Source organism: Gobius niger (assembly GCF_951799975.1).
Source record: "Gobius niger genome assembly, chromosome: 2".
Classification (NCBI taxonomy): Eukaryota; Metazoa; Chordata; class Actinopteri; order Gobiiformes; family Gobiidae; genus Gobius; species Gobius niger.
Window position 1 is genome coordinate 17,864,300 of NC_136853.1, and position 22,854 is coordinate 17,887,153.

Genomic DNA, 22,854 nt, shown 5'->3' on the forward strand with positions numbered 1-22,854 from the left:
ATGGACAAATACACGACCGCTGGAGTGGTGCTGCTGCTCCTACTGCCATGGTTTTGCAGTGTATTAGGTGAGTGTACTTCAGGCTGTAACTAACAATTATTTTAGAAGTTGATGAGCCAGCAATTATTGAACCAGATACATTTTGACACCAACGAAAACAACAACATCTCAATTCTTCCATGTAAATCTAATCATTTGTTCGATGCAGCCTTAGTTCACACTGAGAGAGTAACATGTATCTCTTGACAGGCCAGTCATGTGAGGGGAACTGCGGGGGAAGTGCAGGTCTGTGCTCTTGTCAGCCCACATGTGAGAGCCTGAAGAACTGCTGCGCTGACTACAGAGATCACTGTCTGGAGACCCAGCCTTACTCTGGGACTATTTTCGGTGGCACTGACTTTGTTGTTCTTCACGTGACGTTCAACAAGTCTGACCACATTGTCTGCAGGTAAAGCCGTGCACACTGAGGTTCACATTACAAACAATCTGATCAGAAACCAGAACGGTTCAGAACTTTGGGTTGCCAGATCCTATGGCTAAAACCAGTGTGGGTTAGTAAACATCAGGGGCTCGCTCTCAAAATCCTGCACCGGTCCCTCAATCAGGTCTAAATTAGAGCTAACGCAGGCCTCTATTTCAGCCTGGTATGGCATGTCCCCCAAAGTGTGTTCTTGTCCTTACAGTTTATGGGCGCCCGAGCATGAACTGAGCACACGTTCCCAAGTTCGGCTTTACTCAAATCTAAAAGCTTGGTTATGTGCTCTGTTAAAGGGTCAATTTCTATGCACTTTGAAGCACCTGTTACAGTATGTGGTCACAACACCACTAAAGCTTTTCTGTTGCTTCAGGTTTAACAGTGACACTGACACTGTGGGGTATGTGGATGGAAACAGCCGTGGACACTGTATATCGCCTCTGCTGTATGAAACCGGCTGGGTTCCCTTCACAATCTCCACGGACAATGGTACAAGCTTCACCAGGGCTGGCAGATGGTTATCAGGTATTGTTTTATATTGAACAACAAGAATGAGGGCAAAAAATGTCATATTTCATGGACCAAGCCACACTGCAGACTGTAGGCTACAGCTTTATTTGTTGATTGAATAATACGTGAATGCAGTTCGGTCACTGTTCATTATTGTCGTTGGTTTTATTGTCACTGGACCCTGAGTCCGTAATAAAGTAGAATTGAACTTGAATTGGAAGGTCAGAACATTGTGATAATGCCAGTACAAAGCCATTTCATCACAGTACATTCCACTAAATTTGAATTTAAAATAATAAACCAGGGCTAAAAAAGCAGATATGGAACTGAATAAGGAAAACCATGACATATTGTGCTTTGGCCTAGTATTGTGATAACTCCTGCTAAAATATTCTTCTTTTTATTAATGTGAAAACCTTTACTAAATGCTAGTAAAAGCTACTGGCTTTTACACATCTACAACCATAACACAAAGAATATGCATTCCCACAGTCCACACTGGAAAGTTAGACTCCCGACTGAAGGCGGTTCTGGTCAATGCCACTAAATGGCAATATTATGGCACGCCTGGCGTCACGGGTAGTCTTCAGATGACATGGAGCACTTCTATGGTCAATGCTGCCAAGGTGAACATTGAGCTTTGGGGTTACAGAGAGACGGGTAAGTGCTGCATCACACTCAGCTTCTGGTTTGACTGTTGCAGCTGCGTTAATGTGTATGCTTCTGTTTGTGTGGACAGGGACAGCCTACAGTGACGATTGGGAGGCTGAATGGAAGTATCTCTACACTCTGGAAAAAGACCACTCCAACAACGGCTCCTTCAGCTTTGTGCCTAAGCCGGCGCAGCATGGCTTTTCTGCCTGGGAGCTGGGGATGCTGCGTATCAGCTCCAGTGTTCACCCAGATGGGATGTGGTATGTATACTTGACATGTTATTTTTGTTTATCAAATCTATTAACTATGTGCATGCCAGGAATGTCGAAGCTGCGTGGACAGAGGATCATGCTCTAGCTTGGCACCTGGACGAGACATTCAGGAAAGACTCTGTAGCTTGGGCCAAGGAGAAGTGTCTGGCCTGGGACAAGTATGAAACTCAGCTGCCAAACTTTCTCCAGGAGATCATCGACTGCCCATGCACTTTAGCTCAGGCCAGGGCAGACACCGGCCGCTATCATGTAAGTATTACTGACAGGAACAGTAATAAGTGAATACTTCTACGGCCACATTCCAAACTCGTTTCCAATGGTCAAGCTACTGCTACAGGCCAGGACAGTGGCAAACAAGTGTTACATTAATCAAATGAATGAACAGTGAAGAGAAGGTAAAGTGGGACAATGTTACGTTGACAGATGATTTACAATGTTTTTTCTCAAAAAAGACGTTATTAATTAATCATAATACATATATTTTTTCCCGCTTTGATTATTTCTATAGAAGCAATGCAGATTATTCTAATTCTAATGAAGTTGGTTAGAGTAACTCTAAACTAATTCTACTCAAGTACAAGGGAAAATCTCCACAGTCTTATCATTAAAGACTCCCAGCAGTTTTGACGACACAGTCCTGAGATCTAAAGGTTGATTTAGGTCAATGCACTGCTTCATTATACTAAATAAAGAGACTGACCTGTCTTCCCTTAGACGGACTATGGCTGCGACATAGAGAAAGGGAGTGTATGCACTTATCACCCAGGGAGTGTCCACTGTGTCAGAGCCATACAAGCCAGGTGAGTCCTCTCAGTAAAACCTATGCTCTACAACTCAGTAAACCACATGGTTCATTTTTAGCCTTGACATTTAAGAGCCTACCCAAACTGTCTAACCTCTAGTCTTTCTGACTCATGGAGATATTGAATATTTGTGTTGTTTTCACAAAATTAAGACTGAACTGAAGATATAAAATACGTTATCTGCATAATCTGTATACAGTATGATGCAGTCTCGAGGTTGCCTGGCCAACCAAACCAGTTTTCAATCCTACACTATTCTATAAAGGCTTATATTCTATACGGTCTATAATATGATTCATTTAAATTATTAACATACTCCCACAGAGCAGGTGAGGAAAAAGAGAGGTGGTATCGTCGCTTTAAACTCAGCCCTCCCGGGACGGGAGGAGCTGCACACGCCTCGGCTGTTCTGCTGGACTTGGTCTCATTAACATGCACAAACTTCTACAGAGCGTGAACCCAAATGGGTTGTCAGAGGAAGAAACCTTTGCTTTGAAACATTAATATTCCTTAGAACCAGGTTTTAAAGTTGTTTTTGATTACTACTCTTAGGGGCCACAAGTGCAACGATGTCTGTACCCCTGAACCACAAATATATGATTCTTTCAGTGGGTCCAATAAAGACATGCAGAAAGTAAGAGTGGCTGGCTGACCAGGCTTTAGGCCAAAAGTCTGGATGAATGTATTCAGTTCAAGCTGTCAGGCCTAAACCAAGACCGAAAAGTATTTATTTATGTTGTAATCGATAATAGTGACATGTTAGCTCTTTTAATGGTCATTTCCAAATAATATAAAGGCACTAACATTATTTTAGTGAACTTGCTTCTTTCAGTTGTTTTCTTCAATTGTTTCATCAAGCTGGTAATGTCTCCATGTTGCGCTTTTCCAGACACTCAAAGTCGCTTTACAATTTCGTGCATTATTCATTCACACCTTACTCAGTGGTGGTAAGCTACGTATATAGTCACAGGTGCCCTGGGGTAGACTGACGGAATCAAGGCTGCCAATCTGTGCCATCGGCCCCTCCGACCATCAACCACTCACTCACTACATTCACTCAGGCTTCCTGGCGTTACTGAACGGTCTCCCATCCGAGTACCAGCCAGGCCCTAAGCTGCTGAGCTTCCGAGGTCTAACGGGTCGGGCAGAGCAAAGGTGGTTTGGCCTCATAAAATCAAGAATGTTTTACACAAGGGAGCATAGGCCTACTTTTACTTCAATATAGAGGCAGTAACAATACTACTTGTAATATAACAAATAATTAGATAACATAATAAAAATCATGACACTGAAGTAGAATTGTGATATAACCACAGTACAGTTACTTATAAAAGTAAATATTGTGAATGTAACTGATTTCTTCCAGTCTTTGATTTTTGCTTCAATCTCTTTAACTCAAAATCTCTTCACCCCCAGTCCCATGTACGCCGCAGGACAGCAGTGTTGCTATGACAGCAATGGTGACCAGGTCCTAACAGGAGACTCTATTGGGGGCAGTACTCCGGACAGAGCGCATGACTGGGGCTCACCTCCTTTCAAACGACCACCCCGTGTCCCGGGACAGTCCCACTGGGTCTATGATGTCCTGAGCTTCTACTACTGCTGCCTGTGGTCGGACGACTGCAGCTACTACTTCAAGCACCGGCCCTCGAGCGGCTGTCAGAAGTACCAGACTCCCCAATCAGGTTGAAAGCTAATGTTTACACTCTGTCCCAAAAGCGGTCTGAACATTTGTTTTTTAATACTTCAGCGGTGGTGTTTGGAGATCCACACTTTATTTCCTTTGATGGTATTAGCTACTCCTTCAATGGAAAAGGAGAATACACCTTAGTCTCCTCAACGGCAAGAAATCTGGCTATTCAAGGCAGAACCGAACCCGTTACTGGTCAGTGTGTATTGTAACAGTAAACTAGGCACTGTATAAAATATTTTAAAACATGTGGATAATTTTACTTATTAATTTATCCAGATGCAATTAAAGCAACAAAGATGACAGCAGTAGCTATGAAGGAGGAGTCGTCTGATATTATTGAGGTGCGGATGGTCAGCGGATCCAACCGCCTCCAGGTCCTGCAAAATCAAGAAACGCTCTCATTCACTGAGCAGAGCTGGATGGACCTGCATGGTAAGATTAGCTGCTCTTTACATATTTAAAGGAACAGGCTTTTCCATTCAGAGATATGTTCTTACCTGAGCTTAGACGAGTTGATGCATACCTGTCTGGTCTTTGTGCGTGCGCTCAGTCATGCAAATGTTGTTAGCATTTAGCCTCCCCAGCATATTCCTATAGCCCCAAAGTGGGGCGAAGTTAGAAGCGACCAAGCTCAAAATTAAACATTACACAACAATGTCTGCTATCGATGATAGGCACTTCTTAAAATTGAAATAATCTCAAATTACAGCAATCGCTGTTATTGTTTACTTCTGCAATTTTCGCCGGATGTTTTGGTGAATGGTCGGCAACAGCTGATGCATCTTAAACACACCTATTTACGCTTTGAAAAAAAAATATATATATATATATTTACGCTTTGAAAAACATGCGCCACGACCAATAAAAAGAGGTTGCAACTGTCTGACAGACTTCGTTCACTTGTGTCGTCTGCTCCGTTGTTGGGCTGATTCTTGTGTTTGTTTGGGGGAGTTCTGGGTAAAATCGATTGAAAAAAAGATCCGGCTGTTTTCACAATTGAGATCCGATGCGGGATTTGAAGACATGAACTCAAGGCATTGCGCTAATCTGATCATTCAAGTCTGGCTCGAATTTCACATGAAGAGGGATAAATAACCTCTGTTGTGATATGCAACTAAAACAGTATCTGAAGTTATGGCTTTGCGACAGAGATAGTACGACTGCATGACTACAGTATAACCCAATATGGTGATTTTATTCTCTCACAACAATTGAACCCAGCTGCTGGGAGCCACTGGGTTTGGATCTCTAGGAACATGCTCTGAAATGCACGTGATTCTTTGTAAAATTTGCACTGGGAACTGATTTTTATAAATGCCCAAAATCTTTTCAGACAATTCAGAACCTTTGTTTAGTTGTTTTAACATGAGAAAAATTGTAAATTGAAAAAGTGTCTGGACTCACCTCTCTTTAGGAGTGTTTGTGTTCTCACCTGTCTCCACCAATGTGACGGTGATGTTCCCGAGCGGGGCGAGTGTGGAGGTGCGTCTCAGGGGGGACAACATGGCCACCACGGTGCTTCTGCCGGTGCAGTTCAACAACATAACCCTGGGCCTGATGGGAAGGATGAACGGCCAAGCCACGGACGACCTCACTCTCAGCAACGGCCAGACTGTGCAAAATATCAGTAACCCCGAAGAGGTTTTCAAGTTCGGAGCGAGCTGTGAGAGCATTTAATACTTTGGTTACACTTGATGATAACGACACACTCTTAACTATTTGTAAATACTTAAGTCATCAATTAGAAGACATTTACAAAGCTTTCATAATAATAATGTGGTGAAGGTGATGAAGTCTTTTTTAATGATGGTTAAATGAAGAATTTGGCACTTTGTAGACACAATGTGATATATCGTCCTCTAAATGTTGAATTTTGTCTTACAGGGTCCATTTCACCGGATTCCTCACTGTTCACGTACGATACGACATACCTTGAGAATGAGTATAAAAATGCTCCTAAACACGACCCAACCTTTCTCCCTGACTTTTATGTTACTGAGAACGCGAGTGATCCGCTCCTCAATCAAGCGATTCAGCTTTGTTCAGGGGAGGGAGCTCAGTTCTGCAGGTAAGAACAACAGACTTAATATATTCAAATCACTTAGAAGCATTTATTCAAGTACATGTTATAACTTTGCTGCATTCATGACATTTTTTATTTTGATGTCATGATTTCAGGCCGAGGGCATTAAAGGTGATTTCAGGATTTTTGACATAGGGCCTCATTTCCTAGAGTGTTGCTGATTTCTGGAGATTTTTTTTTTGTAATTCATGCAGTTCTTATATTTGAAGAGTTTCGTGCCGCTAGGCTTGTGCTAGGCTAGCGCATTTCTATGGTATCAGCTAGCCTGCATTAAAAACAGTCTGACTCGCTCCACAGTGCACCTGAGGAAAATCACTTATAACACCAGACTACCTATATAAATGTCTGTGTCCATAGAATCATTTTAACCATTTTAAATCTAAAATATCTTATGTTTCAGCAGCATCAGCTTTGTGGTTGTATAAGCTACGCGGAGTGATCTGCTTGGAAAAAGTCCTTCAAAATGCATCATTCATGTGACGCAATGGTTAGTCTGGTGTTATAAGTGATTTGCCTCAGGTGCTCTGTGGAGCGGGTCAGACTGTTTTTAATGCAGGCTAGCTGATACCATAGAAATGCACTAGCCGAGCGCCACTAGACTCTTCAAATATAAGAACTGCATGAATTAAAAAAAAAAAAATATCTCCAGAAATCAACAACACTCTGGATAACTAGGAAATGAGGCCCTATGTCAAAAATCCTGAAATTTCCTTTAACTATTTTTGAAAGAAATGTGAAAAAACGTTGAAATTGTTAGTCCACAAATCGTCCATTTTTCAACAGTCGCTGCACCTGTGGGGTTTGTTATGCTGACACTTTTTATTAGTGATGGAAAAAAAAGGATTTTGTTATGTATAAATAAATAACCATAAACCAAGTCAAAAGGTCTACATTTTGACAATTCAAAAGTGCAATACACAATACTTTTACTTTACGTTTGCTCGTTCTTCAGGTATGACGTCCTTGTAGGTCGAAATCTCATGCTGGGAAACGCCACCAAAATGCTTTTTCAGAGTCACATCGCACAGGTGGATGACCTGAAGCCAGGTTAGACCGGATCACATCCAGTGCCTGGGTGTCGCTGTGCGTCTCTGACTGTCCTGACTGTATTTCAGTGGTGTCTTGCGGCTACCTTGCCCCGCCAACTAACGGGAGGAAACAAGGCACTGCGTATCTGCAAGGCTCCAGACTTGTGTTTTCTTGTGAGGACGGCTACTCTGTCAAGGGGTCTTCAGAGAGAGTGTGTCAGCCGGATGGACTGTGGTCTGGACAGGACACAGCCTGCACAAAAACCTGTACGACCAACTAAACTAAAAGTGTGCACTTTAAAGGCTCTATACCTGATTTTGATTTGAACAATGAAAGAAGAAACTAGTAAATTCAAATGTTTGTGGTGGTCCAAACTCATTATTCAGGGTCTGTGTCAAAGACTTGACGTGAAACTGATACTAATGCTTTATAATTGGATACATCTTGCTTTTCCTACAAATGTCTGAGTTTGCAATAATACGAAAGGAGGAAAAAACTAATTTAGTTCCACCACAAGAAAATAAAATCAGGTATAGTGCCTTTAATGAATGGGTGGAATGTGTAATTATGAAGCATGCTACAACATTACTGTGAATGGAGTGGTTCTCAAGAGTCGATACCCAAAAGTAAAAAATCATTGTTTATTAGTTAGAATTATGGTCTATGTTCGTATCAACAGCACTGAAGAAATGCTGTTTTTTTTCTTGTATTGTTCTAAGAAAGGGCCAAAATGCCAAATGTTTTTTTTTATTATCAGTAAAAAATCGCAGCTGGTTGAGTTCCACAGGGCTGAGGTCAGTTGTAGGTAAAGTGAGGTGAAATCTATAGTCCCTGGGAAGAAGATAAGCCAAGTTTAGTTATTTGTTGAAATTGTTACCAGAAAGAAGCACTGTTCCTGAAAGAAACATAATCCTCCCGCTGTTTTTAGAGGACAGAAGTCTATAGTTTGAAAGGTAAGTACAATGTAAATTCTAGATTAGTCACTAATAAAAATACTCACAACTTAAAATAGACATTTACAACCAGAGGCCGTATAAAGTGATTTGATCTTCGTAAAAGCTGATTTCCCTGTTTTGTTGTCTTTCAGCTAATGTCGCTGGAATAGTCGCTGGCTCTGTGATTGGAGGAATAGCTTTGGTCACTCTCATAACAACGATTGTGCTCTACAGCAGAAAACAGAAAAGGTGTCTATTGCCATTATAACTGATTTGAAACACTTTGTTTTTCATTTCAAAATGTGGTAAATATAATTTTTTATGTGAACTTTTTTATTTCAGAAGAGCGGCCGTCGTCTAAACTGTCTAAACAGACTAAACAATCACTCCTCACGCAAAATGTGAACTGCAAAATGAATTAAGAGCACTCCATTTGGACACATTCATTACGATGGTGGTCATCACTGGTTTACATTGTTATATCTGCTCATGATAATGTATTAAGGCGCAGTGAGTTGTCTTGTGTATGAAATGCACGCTATAAATAAAAATGTCTTGCCTAATGGCATGTATAAGTTTATAAGGAGGAACAAAGGTCTTGCATGGTTAAAGAGTAACTTGAGACATTTTTGTTGTGTTTCCAGTTACTTTTGAGCCCTACCAGGAAAGCATTTCAGCACAAGGAAGTGTTTACAGTGTTGACATTTAGATGTTGACACATTTTAATGATATTTAATAAGCCCTGGTATATATACCCTTTTAGTAACACTTTATTTTACACTACCTTGACACATTGTACCTAGTACAATGTAATGACCAACTTGCATCTAGCCCCTTAAAGTTATTACACATTGTTGCGAAATTGTACTAAGTTTGGCAGTTACAATGAATCAAGGGTAGTGTTTCCAAACTTGGTGAGATAAATTTATTTCAAAGAAATGTACTGAAACAACAGGAAGTCCTCTATACTGTTAAATGTATTTGCTCTGTGTGGGTTTATCAAGTAGCTTTTCAGTCAAAGAAGTTTACAACTTTTCAATAAACCAATTTATCAAAAAACAAATGCTTTAGTTATTTGAATAGTGGGACATTGGCACGGCATCGGGACCCACAATGGGCTGACAAGCTGCGACCCAAACACGACTGAAATTAAATGTGAAATACTGTATTTTCCTTGAATATCGTTGAATAAGCATTAAATAAGCCAATATATATATATATATATATATATATATATCTGAAATGATCATGTAAACATTGTGACAACAGTCATATCAGACTCAAGCAGTGATTATGTACTTTCCCTGTACATAAATAATACAATAATTTCCCGGGACTCACGACCAACTGGAAACGGTTCCACGGCCTATTTTTGGGTCCCGACCCGCCAGTTGAGAAGCATTTCACATAAAAAAACATCATGAAATACTTATAAAATATTTGACCTTTCAAGACTGAGGTCAGGATTAAAACACATGTAAACCGGGTCTAAAATAGATCTTCATTATGTTTCATCTGTGTGTAAACCATCTCTAAACCAGAATATTAAACATTTAGCACAGCAAGTACACATTTTAAATTTTAAATTGAGATGAAATTGCAGATGACCCTGAGTACCACCTGAGAAACACATGTAGAGTTTGAGAAACAATAATGTAAAAAAACCCGTCATGCATAAAATAGAGAAGTGTTCAGTGTCTAACTGTATCTGCAATGGTAAAGACTCAGCTTGAGTTGGCTTCATAATGACAGACCTAACATGACAGTGCACTGCCCCCTTGTGGCTGCATTAGAATAGCTCTATCACTCTGAGCTCAATAAAAACGAATGATCTTCTCAAATAAAATAAAGCAACGTCTAAACGAACATAACTTTTACATTATTTACCAAATTGCCTCATATACAGTACAGGCCATACAAACACTTTCTTTATGGATTCGTTTTTCCTTTCATTTCTGTTCCTGTGGTAGATTCTCACTGAGTGAACACATACGGAATTGTGTTTTAAACAAATAAAATGTTGACATAAATTCTTCCAAATCGCCGCCTGTCACTTTGCTTACTGCTTTACAGAAATGGTTTGGACTTTTCAAACATGTTGAAAACTATCTCAGAAGACGATCTTATGAAGCTCATGGAGGAAATAAGATAAGATAAGCCTTTATTGATCTCACAATGGAGAAATTTACTTGTCACATACAGCTCTTAGAAACACTCAGGGTGTGCAAATAGGCAGTAAATGTGAGAAAAATAAACAAAAAACAATTAAATAGTAAAACTAAATAATTAAGTAAACAGACTATAAGCAAGAATGTTTTGGCAGTGCAGGCAATTTTGAAGAATTTAGAATACAAACATCATTTCACCTGTTTTTGTTTCCTTCATAATCCCATGTATTCATTCATAGTTTAACGCCTTCAATGAGAATCGTACTGTGTTAACAATGTTGAAAATAAAGAAAAGCCAAGACATAAAAAGTGTGTCCAAACTTTTGGCCTGTGCTGTATATGACTTATTTCAGGAACAAGCGCATTTTTATGTAGTTTTTGTTGAATGTATTTGTACCTAACACGCCCTGTAGTATCTGTCACATACTATTAAAATGCCTTTAGTATGATTTCCTCAATCATTCACTGGGTCATAGCTGTGGATGTCAAATTCCTCATGCCCTCTTCACTGCTGCCATCAGCATGCAAACCTACCCCGGGACAAACAAATCCCTACTTTCCATACCTCGAAATGGTTGGTCCTGTTGTTTTGCGAGTTTGTGACCGAGCGCTTCACCAGGTTGTAACTTGTGAAAACAAAAAGCCCCAGTATGTGACAGGACTACAGAGGGTATTTTCAGTAAACTCTTACAGCTTTCCCAGTCATTCTCCAGCAACTTGCCATCTGCGCTCTAGTGGTATAAATACAAATATTTGGCACTGACCACTGTGGATCTCAGGACAACAGACGAGGAACGCCCCAACCCCATTACCTAATAAGACAGACTTGTCCCTTGGATCACACTTGTCGGCAGTTGGTGCTAAAAGAAACGGATATATAAAAGAAGGGGTTGCAGAGGCTGACACATTGTTTACAATATTATAGAAGCCCAAAAGATTGACCAAATCAGCAATGGACGAGAACAAACTCGCACCGCGTCCAATTTTCCGACGGGACGGCAACTGGGATCCCTTTCCAAACTGGACTCAGCCATGTCGGATCTTCTCTAAGGACTTTGGGCTCCCCCCCCTCCTGGAGCAGGGCGACACGGACTGGTTGGAGTGGGCCCGTAGGAGGCTAGATTCGTTCTCCACAAAGGGACCCCTGCTCTCCCCCTTCAGCGGGAAACACCTGGCCTTGAACCAGAGCGACCTGAAACAGCTGACGGGAGGATCGTCCGAGGTCACGGCGGCGGAGGACGTGTGGAAGATTCAGCTGGACGTCAAGCCTTTCTCACCCGAGGAGCTCACGGTCACGGTGAAGGAGGGCTACCTGCAGATATCAGGTTTGGGGACACGCCTTTTTGTTTAGTGTGATCCTTCTAAATGAAGTGCGATGACGTGGTGATGTTTTCTTGTTGTAGGAAAACACGAGGGTCGGCAGGATGAGCAGGGGTCGGTTTCGAGATGCTTCACACGGAAATACAAGTAAATTTCCAAACTGCTCTTCACGAACGAAACAGCCAGACAATCAAAATCACTGTGCTTAAAGGAACTGGCCACCGGTTTTCCACACTGAGATATGTTCTTACCTGAGTTTAGACGAGTTGATGTGTACCTGTCTGGCCTTTGTGTGACCAAAGATGTTGTTTGCATTTTGGCCTCTCCCATTATATTCCTATAGCTCCAACCGGGGGGTGAAGTTCAAGCTCAGGTAAGAACATGTCTCAGTATGGAAAAAACGGTGGCCTGTTCCTTTTAAACCAACGTGTTGTGGAGATGTTTTACCATAGTTCCTAGCTGTGTTTCCTTTTCAGGGTGCCACAGGGGCTGGATCTGCAGCACGTCTGCTCCTTGCTCTCCCCTGATGGACTTCTGCGTGTGGAGGCTCCTGTAGCGAAGCCTGGCAGCGCCGGAGAGGAGACCACCGAGCTGGTCATCCCTGTTCAGATAGGAGAGATCACCGACAAGCGTTAACCTCCAATAAGCGCCACCAGCACCAATCTGTATTGTAACATAAGAGCTATTGTTTTGTGTAGTTTAGAGATTCATGCATTATGACGTTAGATTTGTACTAATTATCTTGGGATCAGTGAGTGTTTAACTTTTGTATATCCTACTAATAAAAGTGTTGACATTTTCCATGGACTCTTAAAGGCTTTCACTCCAACAATGACATAACCGGTGCAGCTGGCCATGATGCAAATTCACACAAAATAAAGTCCTACCACAACAATTCATGTCATACAATGTTGGAATTTCAGCACATTACCACATCTACATAACTACATAAGCTAGACTAACAATAACTGCGTGATAAACATGAATCCAATCTTCGTTTCTGTCCTAAAATGACGTGCAATAAAATGTTTTAACAGTGAGCCTGGATCACCAATTGCCTTTGTTTCCAAGTGCGTTTTTTTGACGATGACAAAACGGCAAACTAAGAAGGGGGCTGGTACTTGTGGTCAAATAGGAAATGACTATTACTACAACAATGATGTAATGTATTTGTTTGTGTCTCACTTTTGGATTTTTGAAGACGGAAACTCACGAAACGCAACTCCCACTATTTCCCCGACCACCCATTGGCCATTTTCGTTATAGATTATAGATCTGGTTGCCGTAGTATTGGGCTAAAATCCGTGCGTTTTTCCATGTAGTAATGTTGTGTCTCTTTAAAGGAAGGGGGAGTGTAGAAGAGGGGATAGAGCAAGCGATGAATAGAAGGCACCAGAACCACCTACCATGACCAAGTGCGCTGCCAATGTAGGACACAAATTGGTGTGGAATACAAACGACTCATTACGCGGCACGTTTGGAGCAAAACCATGCGTGGATGTGCCGACCGTGATCTTTCTAAACCAGTCAACATATGCGGTCTTCATGGGAACGCGGGACGGAGCGCGTTTTTTCTCCCAAATCTTCTAAAACGGAAGAGGAGACAAGAAGTGATTTGCATGTGTGTGGAGTATCAATGGTAGGCATTGCATAATCCGAGCCGCAGGAAAAAAAAGGGCTCCATCTACTCTAGCTGCCTGCCTCCTCCTTCCTCTTCTGCATTGGTGCCTGCACTTGTTAAGCGATGCCCTTTTCTCTGTTAGGAAGGACTTAGCAGGGGAAAGGATGCGTTTGAAGCTGGATGTGTGCTGCATTCAGGGAGATACGCAAGTCACTGAGGCCAGAGCAGAGGCAGCGTTTATCGACGGGCCTGGGAAGCACCCAGCCCCACTATCTCCTTCTTTTCCTCGCCCCAGCAGGACCATGCTTGCGTGAGGGATGAGGCTGTGCACAGGGACACCAGGCCAAAGCTGCGGCCTACTTCTCCTCCTCCTCACAAGAGCCGGTCTCCCGACTGCAACACCTCCAAATACAACGCCACCGTCAAATCAGCACATTTGGTACGCACTCTTACGCACACACACACACACACGCACACGCACACACCCACACACACGCACACACGCACACACTTGTGTTTCGAAAAGAGGAAATGAGATACGCGTGCGTTTGTGCGTGCATGCGTCAGTGTGTGTGTGTATGACAGAGCGTGCGTGTGCACAGGCGGCAGAGAAGCGGTGTCTGTATTCTCAGCTGTAGCCTACATCTGTAGTCATGGCAACCACAGCCTGTTAATGGATGTAATTTCCACCTCATCTTATCGTTTATGTCGCCCATGTACACCTGCTCTTAGTATTCTGTCAAACTCTTACATCTGGGTTATGCTCTGTGTGTCAATGTCATACAATTGAAGTAGAATAAGGATTATACTAGGATTAAATCATTTTACACAAGTAGAAGTAAAGTGTTTGGAGATTGTAGCGACTACTTGAGTAGTGTCCGTGTTGGGGAGTAACTAAATACATGTATTCAGAATACGTATTTAGAATGCTCATTATGAGTAACTGTATTCTGGTAAAGTTACACGTTCATTTGAGAGTATTTAGAATACAGTTACTTTCCAAATATCAAGGGAGTACACCCCAGTACTCGGTCAGTGAATTATAGCTCCATATTGCACAAGAAAGAACTTTTAATGTTGACCTGTTTTTCCTCTTGAAATAAAATAAAGACTTAAAACGTCTTATGCCACAGTTCATACAAACACTGCACACGTGTCACATGATGCTGGATCTGATGCTCCGTTTGCAAACAGAGTTAAAACTGATGTTCCAACAATCGTAGTCTTCATTTTTGTAATTATACTCCATATTTATACATAAATATAATGACAATCAATGTGAAAGTATTCTAAAAGTATGCAAAGTATTCAGAATACACTGCAGTACTCTGATTAGACAAAGTAACAGAATACGTTACAAAATACATTTTAAGACAAGAATTCAGTACTAAATACAATTTCAAAGTATTCTCCCCAACTCTGAGTAGTGTGTGTACTGAGTAACTGTTGGAGCGTAAAGTTTGGTTATGTTTAAGTAGTGACATAAATAATGAGGAACAAAACATGAAATAAAGAGAACGTTTCAATACTTTCAAAGAGAACACAATAAAAAACATGAAATGAAATCATTAAGTAAAGTAAAAATCTTTTTTACATGTAAAAATCAAGATTTGCTTGAAGATTCCCTCACAGTGGCATGAGTTATACAGATTTCAATATTCCTCAGGTAGAAGTAAAAAGTACCGATGCCTAAAAAAGTTAGTTAAGTAAATGTACTTGAGTAAATGTAACTGAGTACTGCCCACCTCTGACAATAAGCTGTGTTACCTTAAGGAAAAGTGTGTATTCATGTTGCATACACAGGTTAGTAACATGTTTTGTTATGATCTATTGGCTGATTTGTTTATGTCCTTGTTAGTTTGAGAAGATTGAGTCAGTAAAGGTTTTGCTGCTCACTGTGTGTCCCTCCCTCCTCTCCTCTCAGCCCGGGTGGCTGTGCCCATTGGCCTCTTTCACCTCCTGCCTCCTGTGTCCGTGTCTCTAGGTCAACAGGTAGATCCAGGAGCATGAGCAGGACTTTGAGCTGCGGGTGCAGATGTCTGGGTACAAGCGCATGCGGCGGCAGCACCAAAAGCAGCTGATCGCCCTGGAGAACAGGCTGAAGGCCGAGATGGATGAGCACCGGCTGCGGCTACAGAAGGAGATCGAGACACATGCCAACAACACCTACATGGAACTGGAAAGGCTGGCCAAACGGCACGCAGCTCAGACGGACAAAGAGGTACAGAGCCTTCAGCAGGTGTACAATACTCTGCTGAAGAGAACATGGCACAACTATATCATGTCTCCATACAGATGAAGACAGTTGCTTCTGAGGAGAGGAGGATCCAGCAACAGATCATTGCTCAGCAGAAGAGGGAACTGGGGGCTTTCCTGGAGAACCAGAAAAAGGAGTACAGACTTTGCAAGGACAAGATTAAAGAGGTAAACACTCAAGCAAAGATATACATGCCATTTTGATAACCAGTTCAACCCACTGACAATGTTATAAAGATTTCAATATAACTTAACATAACTTTAACTATAACCAGGCAAATCCTCTGAAAACAACTGTGTGAAACAACTTTATATGCAGTGAAACATCAGTCCAACTTGTTTTTGTGCTAGGAGATGACTGAGGACCTTTGCACGCCCAAAGAGGAGAAGCAGGAGCGTCTGTCGCGGCACAAAGAAACAGTGCAGCGCTCTCAGGCCGAGGAGGAGGCTCACCTACTGGCCCAGCAGAGACTGGTGTACGACCGGAGCTGCCGGTCCCTCAAACGCCGTTCACTCATCCGGAGGCACGAGTTCGAACAGGAGCAAATCAGAGAGGTACATCTATGACAAATCTAAAAAACTATGTATCTACAAGCTGTTTACACCATGCTGTTAGCATTCATGGAGTGACGTTCTTGTTATTCTCAGGACTAGACAAGACTAACCTATTTGTAATCAGTCTGAGTCCTCTTATGTGAAACTTTATTAATGTATTTGGATCATTGGGTGAACACTCCGTAGCTAGAATTATGTTTCTGTAATGCTTTCAACATTAAGATGTCCAGTTGTTAAATAGCTATATTTCCCAGGAACTAAACAAAAAGCGGACACAGAAGGAGATGGAGCATGCGTTACAAATCCGGCAAGATGAGTCTACACAGGACCTGGAGCGCCGGCAGCTGCAGATGCTTCAGAAACTGCGAGCAGAACTTGTACGCCTTCAGCACCAAACAGAGCTGGAGAACCAAGAGGAGTACAACAGCAGGCGGCAGAGGGAGCTCCACAGGAAACACTCTCTGGAGAAGAGGCAGCAGCCCAGGGACCTTAAGGTGCTCTTTTATACAGCAGTTAAAGACTGCCATGTGCTCTATTATACACTCCCGAACAAAGACTTGGAAAATGGCAAAAATATGCATTTTACACAGTTAAATCTTAACAAGGTTCCAAGTAGAACTTCAGTATGCAACAAGAAGAAATTGGGACAAAAAAAAAATAGTCAAGTATTTATTGAAAACAACAAATAAACTGAAATAGGCCACAAAAAGACCACATGCCTTTAAAAGTCCACATCTGTGCAAAAATGTGGATTCCGTGTCATTCTCTGTCAGGTATTCACACTGTCATGACATCCTGATGGCAGAGGCAAAAAGAAAAATCTAATTTTGAACATATTTGGGTTGTTGAACTGCTTAAGCAGGGCGTCTCGCAGTGCAACATTGCTGCTGAGGTCGTTTTGAATGTCTGAAATGATCCTGAGGGTTATAGAACCAAAAAAGTGGAAGACCTAAAAAAATGTCACCAGCACCAGCAGAATCGGAGGATCAGATTGGCAGGGCCTCTTCAGAACAAGATTATTTTTTTGCCTGTGCCATCAGGGCGCCGTGTGTGAATTCCTGACAGAAAATGACACTGAATCCACATTTTTGCACAGATTTAAAGGCATGTGGTCCTAAACCTTTGATCAGCTGCCAAACAGACTATTTCCGTTTAATTGTTGTTTTCAATAAAAAGCTTTACTCATTTTTTGAAAAACATGATTTTTTTGCCATTGATCGGGACTGTACAAGCATGTAGCCTCTTTGGGCATGTTGTCCACAAGTTAATCATAGATTCATCAATGAACATATTTGACATATGCTGTTGATAATCAAATTTTCTCTGCAATCAATCACTAAGTAAGGTTTCTGAAGCATCAGCTCTTCTCTAGTGTCCACATCTGACATTTAACTGTTTGTGCATAGACCAAACCGAACAACACAATAATGATAACAAACACTGTACTCTGTGAGTAACAAAGATCTTTTAGACCATTAGTAATAACAGAACTACTCTTTTACTCTGTGCTTATGATGCTATGGTAAAAATGCTGCTGTCATTAACAATAATCAGCCTCTTATGTCTCTATGCAGGCGATGGAGATGCAGATCAAGAAGCAGTTCCAGGACACGTGTAAAGTGCAGAATAAACAATATAAAGCTCTGAGGAATCACCAGCTGGAAGTGTCTCCAAAAGGCGACCACAAAACCCTCCTGAGGAGTCTCAAAGAGGAGCAGACGCGCAAACTGGCTGTGCTGGCAGAGCAGTATGAACACAGCATCAACGAGATGATGGCCTCACAAGCGGTATTTACATCTTTCTTCAACTCTTGTGGCTTACACATTTTGCTGACAACCAGTGGCTTATTTTTGACTTTTTTTTATTATAATTTGCATCAAATGATTCTCATTTCTGGATAAAAACGGAGACTTTTAGCCCACCTCCCCTTAATACAGGCCCCCCATTACATACCTTGATAGCCTGTTGTCTTAGTGCTTGCTGACATGGCGCTCTGTCCCGTGCAGATGCGTCTGGAGTCGGAGCAGGAATCGGAGTGCTGTGCTCTAGAGCAGCAGCTGAAGCAGGAGATGGAGCTGTTGGATGCGTATCAGAGAAAAACACAGGCCCAGATGGAGAGCCAGCACGAGCGAGAGCAGCACAAGCTTCAGCAGAAGATCTCCATCCGCAGAGCACACCTGGAACAAAAGGCATGTGTGACCAAAAACCTCTCAAAGTACCATTACATGAAATATTTAGATTTCCAAATACCAGTTGGAGAACACAATACTTCAAAAACAAAAAAATTAATAAAAAATGAATTTGTTTTTTTCCCCCAAATGTCTTGAGACACAGATCTATACTGCTCTAAACTGTAACGCAGGAGTGTCCAACTCATGTGGGTCGTATATAATACACATTTACCACGTGCCTGTAACGTGTTGTTTATATCCTGATCTCTTATTATGTCAGTGCCCTCTGCTGGACATGTGTGGAATTCTTTCCTTTTTTAAATTTTAGGCTGCCCCTAGTGCTGCAGTAGCATTGTGATTATTTCTTTTAAAATTCTTAACTCCGCACAGGAATGGGCTAGAGACTAGATGCTCTACAACTCGGCTGGATTAAATCATCTCATGGGCCGGATCTGGTCTGCGGGCCTTGTGTTTGACAATCTGCCTGTCACTACTACCCTCCGGTTTCATGAAATGTGTTCTTCTTCGCATTGAAGTCAGGCTAAGGACCTGATAGCTGGTCTTTCCAGAATAATCTTGTTTTTGCTCAATGATTTAAATGCTTGTTCATCTGTATGTGAAATAAATGATTATGATGTGTCAACAGATTGAAGAGGAACTAGCAGCACTTCAAAAGGAACGCACAGAGAGGATAAAGCAACTGTTTGAACGGCAAGACAGGGAACTACACACTTTTGACACAGAGAGTGGAAGCCTGGGCTTTGGGAGCCTGGGATCTCTGGACTTCCCCAAAGAGGACAACAGATGAAAGTGGATTTACTTAATAGTGGACTACATGTCTGTGCTCTGCTCACACTTGATCAAGGACCTCCACTTCTTCTAACTTCAAACACTGACCAAGCCGCATACCTTTCTTTTCTTTTTCTTCAATTGATATCGGATCTTTAAATTGAGGTGTTATGTGCAATGAACTACATCTTTTGTGAAACTTGAAAAATGGGGAAGTGCAAACAGATGCTACAACAACACAAACTCACAATACAACAATAATTCAAGCCTAGTCAGTGTAACTCAAGCCGATATGTGTTATAAAAGAAAAACAGACTCTTTCCTCAATGCCATTTCCACTTTTTGGTATGAATTGTACAAATCAGGAAAATTTTAGTAAAATGGGCACTTTGTTATATTTTAAGTAGAAACTTCATGTTCATATGATGAACTACTGTATGTGTGTGTTTTATGGAAGGACAATGTGGAATGTGAGCTGCGGACTCCCGTGGTGTTAAGCTGCTTTTGGTCTGTTTATCGTTTGACGACGGCACTTCATTATCTTTGATTGATTTTCTATATGCTTAGAATGTGAATATTATTGTATAGGGTCCACCAAATACAGTGAGATGATGAAGATTTCCCTTCTGGCCATTCATCACATGCTTATGCACACAGTATACGAGACAACAGTCTGTAAATTACGTTTATTTGACATAAGGTTAATTGGCAACTCCAGATCGCACTTGGTAAATCTGCTTTTTAATATTGCATGCACTTTAAGGACAAATCCAGGTTGTGAAGTGAAGCATGAATCTGTCAGAGATTTTAGCTGTTGTAAATAAAAGTGGTCATAGCTTATATCTTTTCAGTTTATCGATACTGGACACACAAACGCCATAGTTTAACATAGTTCATCTCACAAATGCCTTTATTTAAGTTGTGCCTGAAGCAGATTTGATTTCTGTGTTTTATTTATTTATTTATTTATTTATGTTATTCAGGTTAGCCAAGTTTTCTTTTTTGTTTTCTGAGCTAAATGCGCGGATCATTTAATGTTCACTAATCAAAGTTCTTGTAAAGGAAAAATGGTGAGAATTGTGCTGTATAACTTTTGATATGAATATTTGTACATGAGAATATAGCTAGATGATACAGTCACTGGTCTATTACCAATATCGGAGCTTACAATAAAGACTCAGTTTTCTTTTGTAATGTAGAGATACAATAGATCAGTATATTGCTATAGGTCAAATCACTAGACTGTCAGATTGTATAAATGCTGGTGAATGGAACCACATGCTTCCAATACAAGTTCTGATCAAAGACCAACACAAAGCATTCGTCTAAATCGAGTAACTTGTGTCTACAGATCAGATATTTTTTTGCCATTAATTATAGTAAATGAACAGGTTGCACAATGTTTCCATTTTAAAATGAATGGAAAGAGAAATGTTTGGTGCTTAATTTATTAAAGAGAAATCACCTTTAGCCTCGTAGGGTTTTGTCTTGGAGAGACCATTCATTTTTACAAAGTGTGAAGATTTTGAACAACCTTTCTGAGTTAAAACTCTGCCATAGGTTTGTCATGACATATTTCCCCAAATGAAATGGAAACACTCTAAAAGTTATGTATAAAAAAAAATAAAGGCTATTTTAAATCATGAGTCACTTTTTAAAACATGATGGCGCTGGATGACACTCTATTGTGCTACAAGCATTTCTTTGGTTGTGTGTCCCGTACTATACTGTACTTTTCCCCCAAGTCATTTATTTTTGTATGTACTCAAGTCTCACTACTGCTTTCCAAAGTCATATAAACAAGGGTACAGTCAATACTTCATACTTTAAACCAAGTAAAGAGGTCATTGTACAAGTGAACGTCAAGATTGAGTTCAGGTAATGAACTCAATTTAATAAATCTAACCCTATGATAGCAGTTAACAGGTTAAAGGCTCATAGTTACTGTAATAAACAGCAGACAGGCACAATACTAAGAACAACAAGTGACATTTACACAATAGCATAATCCTGAGAAATATGTTTAATTTTGTACATTTCTACATTCTGAGATTACATAAACTTTTCCACTTTGCTAAGGTTAACACCCAGCCACAGGAGGGACCTACAATAAAGACTCAGTTAAGAGGCAATACTTTAAACCAAGTAATGAGTGTACCTTCGCATCAGTAGAAGGCAAAAGCAGATCAGAGCTTCTGTGGCCAATAACTACTTTTACAGTTCTTGATAATTTGGTCTGAAATCACCTGGTTTGTGAGAAAAAAGAAGAAAAAAAAGTTACTAGAAAGCTTTGTATGTTCAACTGAAGGGGACTTTCCTAAGCGACCACATTTACCACTATTTCTCGTGGAGTTCAAAGTCACAATAAAAGAAATTCAAACGAAAAAAAAGAGCCGCAATCAACATCCTGCGTTTGATGACAGTGCGCTCCCGGTTGTTTGTGGTCGAGTTTCTCTGTAATTCATTCTGATGTGGCCTCACTTTACTGTAGCTGTATTGGCGCGACAGTGGTGGCCTATTTTGTCTCATTGACGGTTTTCTATCACAAACAAGAATGTCATGAAGAAGGAGGATTACTACAACCTTCAGTTTCAGTTTGAGCGACATAATAGGACCGCAGAGTTTAGAGTAGAGCCAAAGTTAAGCCAGACGACATGTTTTTTTGTCCCTCTGTGGCAGGGGTCTCCAACCTTTTTAACCCTGTGAGCTACTTTTACATAACAAAAGTGGCTACTTATACTTAAAGTGCATATGACACATTAGACACTATTTTGGCTAAAACATAGTCAACACAATCATATTTAAGACTGCTAATGTTACCCAGTTTTCTTTAGTTCGACAGTTTTTATAGTTTCACTTCCTTATTGGACACTAACAGGAAGTGACATAGATAGAGGCAAACAATTTTGAACAGTTGCCTCTGGGTTGCCTCTGTAGGAGCACTGAGTGATAACATGATCCTGACTGGACGTTTAGCTTATTGTTCAATGTGAATGTTTTAGATGAAGCCTCCATGTGGAAGGGCCCAGGGCTTTAACACACGGCCTTTTTGCAGTGAGGCATGAGTACCAGCTAATCAGCAAGTAGTGGAAAATAGCCTTTGCAGTGGTAGTATCAGGAGTAGCAGCTACAAAAGTGAGAGTACAAAATGAGGCAGAGTATGTACTTTTATTTTTGCCACCTTGTAAACAAAAAACAGACCTTCAACTAAATATTTATTAAGCGCTGCATTTACTGAATTAATTTACTGAAAGAGTTAGTGAATTAGTTTGAACAATTCGGATGTACATGTCGGATTGTAACAGCTAGAAACAGTTGGAACAGTAAAAATCAGGTACCCCAGTGTATGCACTCCTTAAAGTATTACTTTGTTTCTTCCGCAAATACCATACAACTACCTTTTTAAACAGTGGTTCTCACACTTGTGCCAAATGTTGATAAGGGGCTTTTCCTCTTCTATGTTCATTGGTTGTAAATCAGGGTGTAGTTTCCTTACAGTGTTTGCCCTCTTCACCACAGC

At 40.9% G+C, this 22,854-nt stretch overlaps 3 protein-coding genes across 3 annotated transcripts; all 3 read left to right on the plus strand.

Moving 5' to 3' along the window:
* On the plus strand, positions 1–8,928 carry susd2 (sushi domain containing 2; the record flags this gene model as incomplete). Its single annotated transcript, XM_079552256.1, has 16 exons — positions 1–67; positions 250–448; positions 849–1,000; positions 1,478–1,645; positions 1,725–1,899; positions 1,959–2,160; positions 2,626–2,711; positions 4,131–4,399; positions 4,465–4,599; positions 4,684–4,839; positions 5,822–6,070; positions 6,292–6,475; positions 7,443–7,537; positions 7,606–7,785; positions 8,607–8,703; positions 8,797–8,928. 16 exons carry the CDS (start codon positions 1–3, stop codon positions 8,813–8,815), a joined length of 2,433 nt encoding a protein of 810 aa, XP_079408382.1. The 3' UTR covers positions 8,816–8,928.
* Positions 8,929–11,421: 2,493 nt separating this feature from the next.
* LOC306959497 (heat shock protein beta-1-like) lies at positions 11,422–12,654 on the plus strand. The gene is made up of 3 exons (XM_079551620.1): positions 11,422–11,947; positions 12,026–12,089; positions 12,419–12,654. Exons 1-3 carry the CDS (start codon positions 11,575–11,577, stop codon positions 12,576–12,578), a joined length of 597 nt encoding a protein of 198 aa, XP_079407746.1. The 5' UTR covers positions 11,422–11,574; the 3' UTR covers positions 12,579–12,654.
* A 522-nt stretch (positions 12,655–13,176) lies between these two features.
* Positions 13,177–20,970, plus strand: taok3b (TAO kinase 3b). The gene is made up of 8 exons (XM_079552039.1): positions 13,177–14,002; positions 15,548–15,784; positions 15,859–15,987; positions 16,171–16,374; positions 16,629–16,868; positions 17,949–18,161; positions 18,381–18,563; positions 19,192–20,970. The coding sequence occupies exons 2-8, from the start codon at positions 15,599–15,601 to the stop codon at positions 19,351–19,353; spliced, it is 1,317 nt and encodes a 438-aa protein (XP_079408165.1). The 5' UTR covers positions 13,177–14,002; positions 15,548–15,598; the 3' UTR covers positions 19,354–20,970.
* Positions 20,971–22,854: the final 1,884 nt, after the last annotated feature.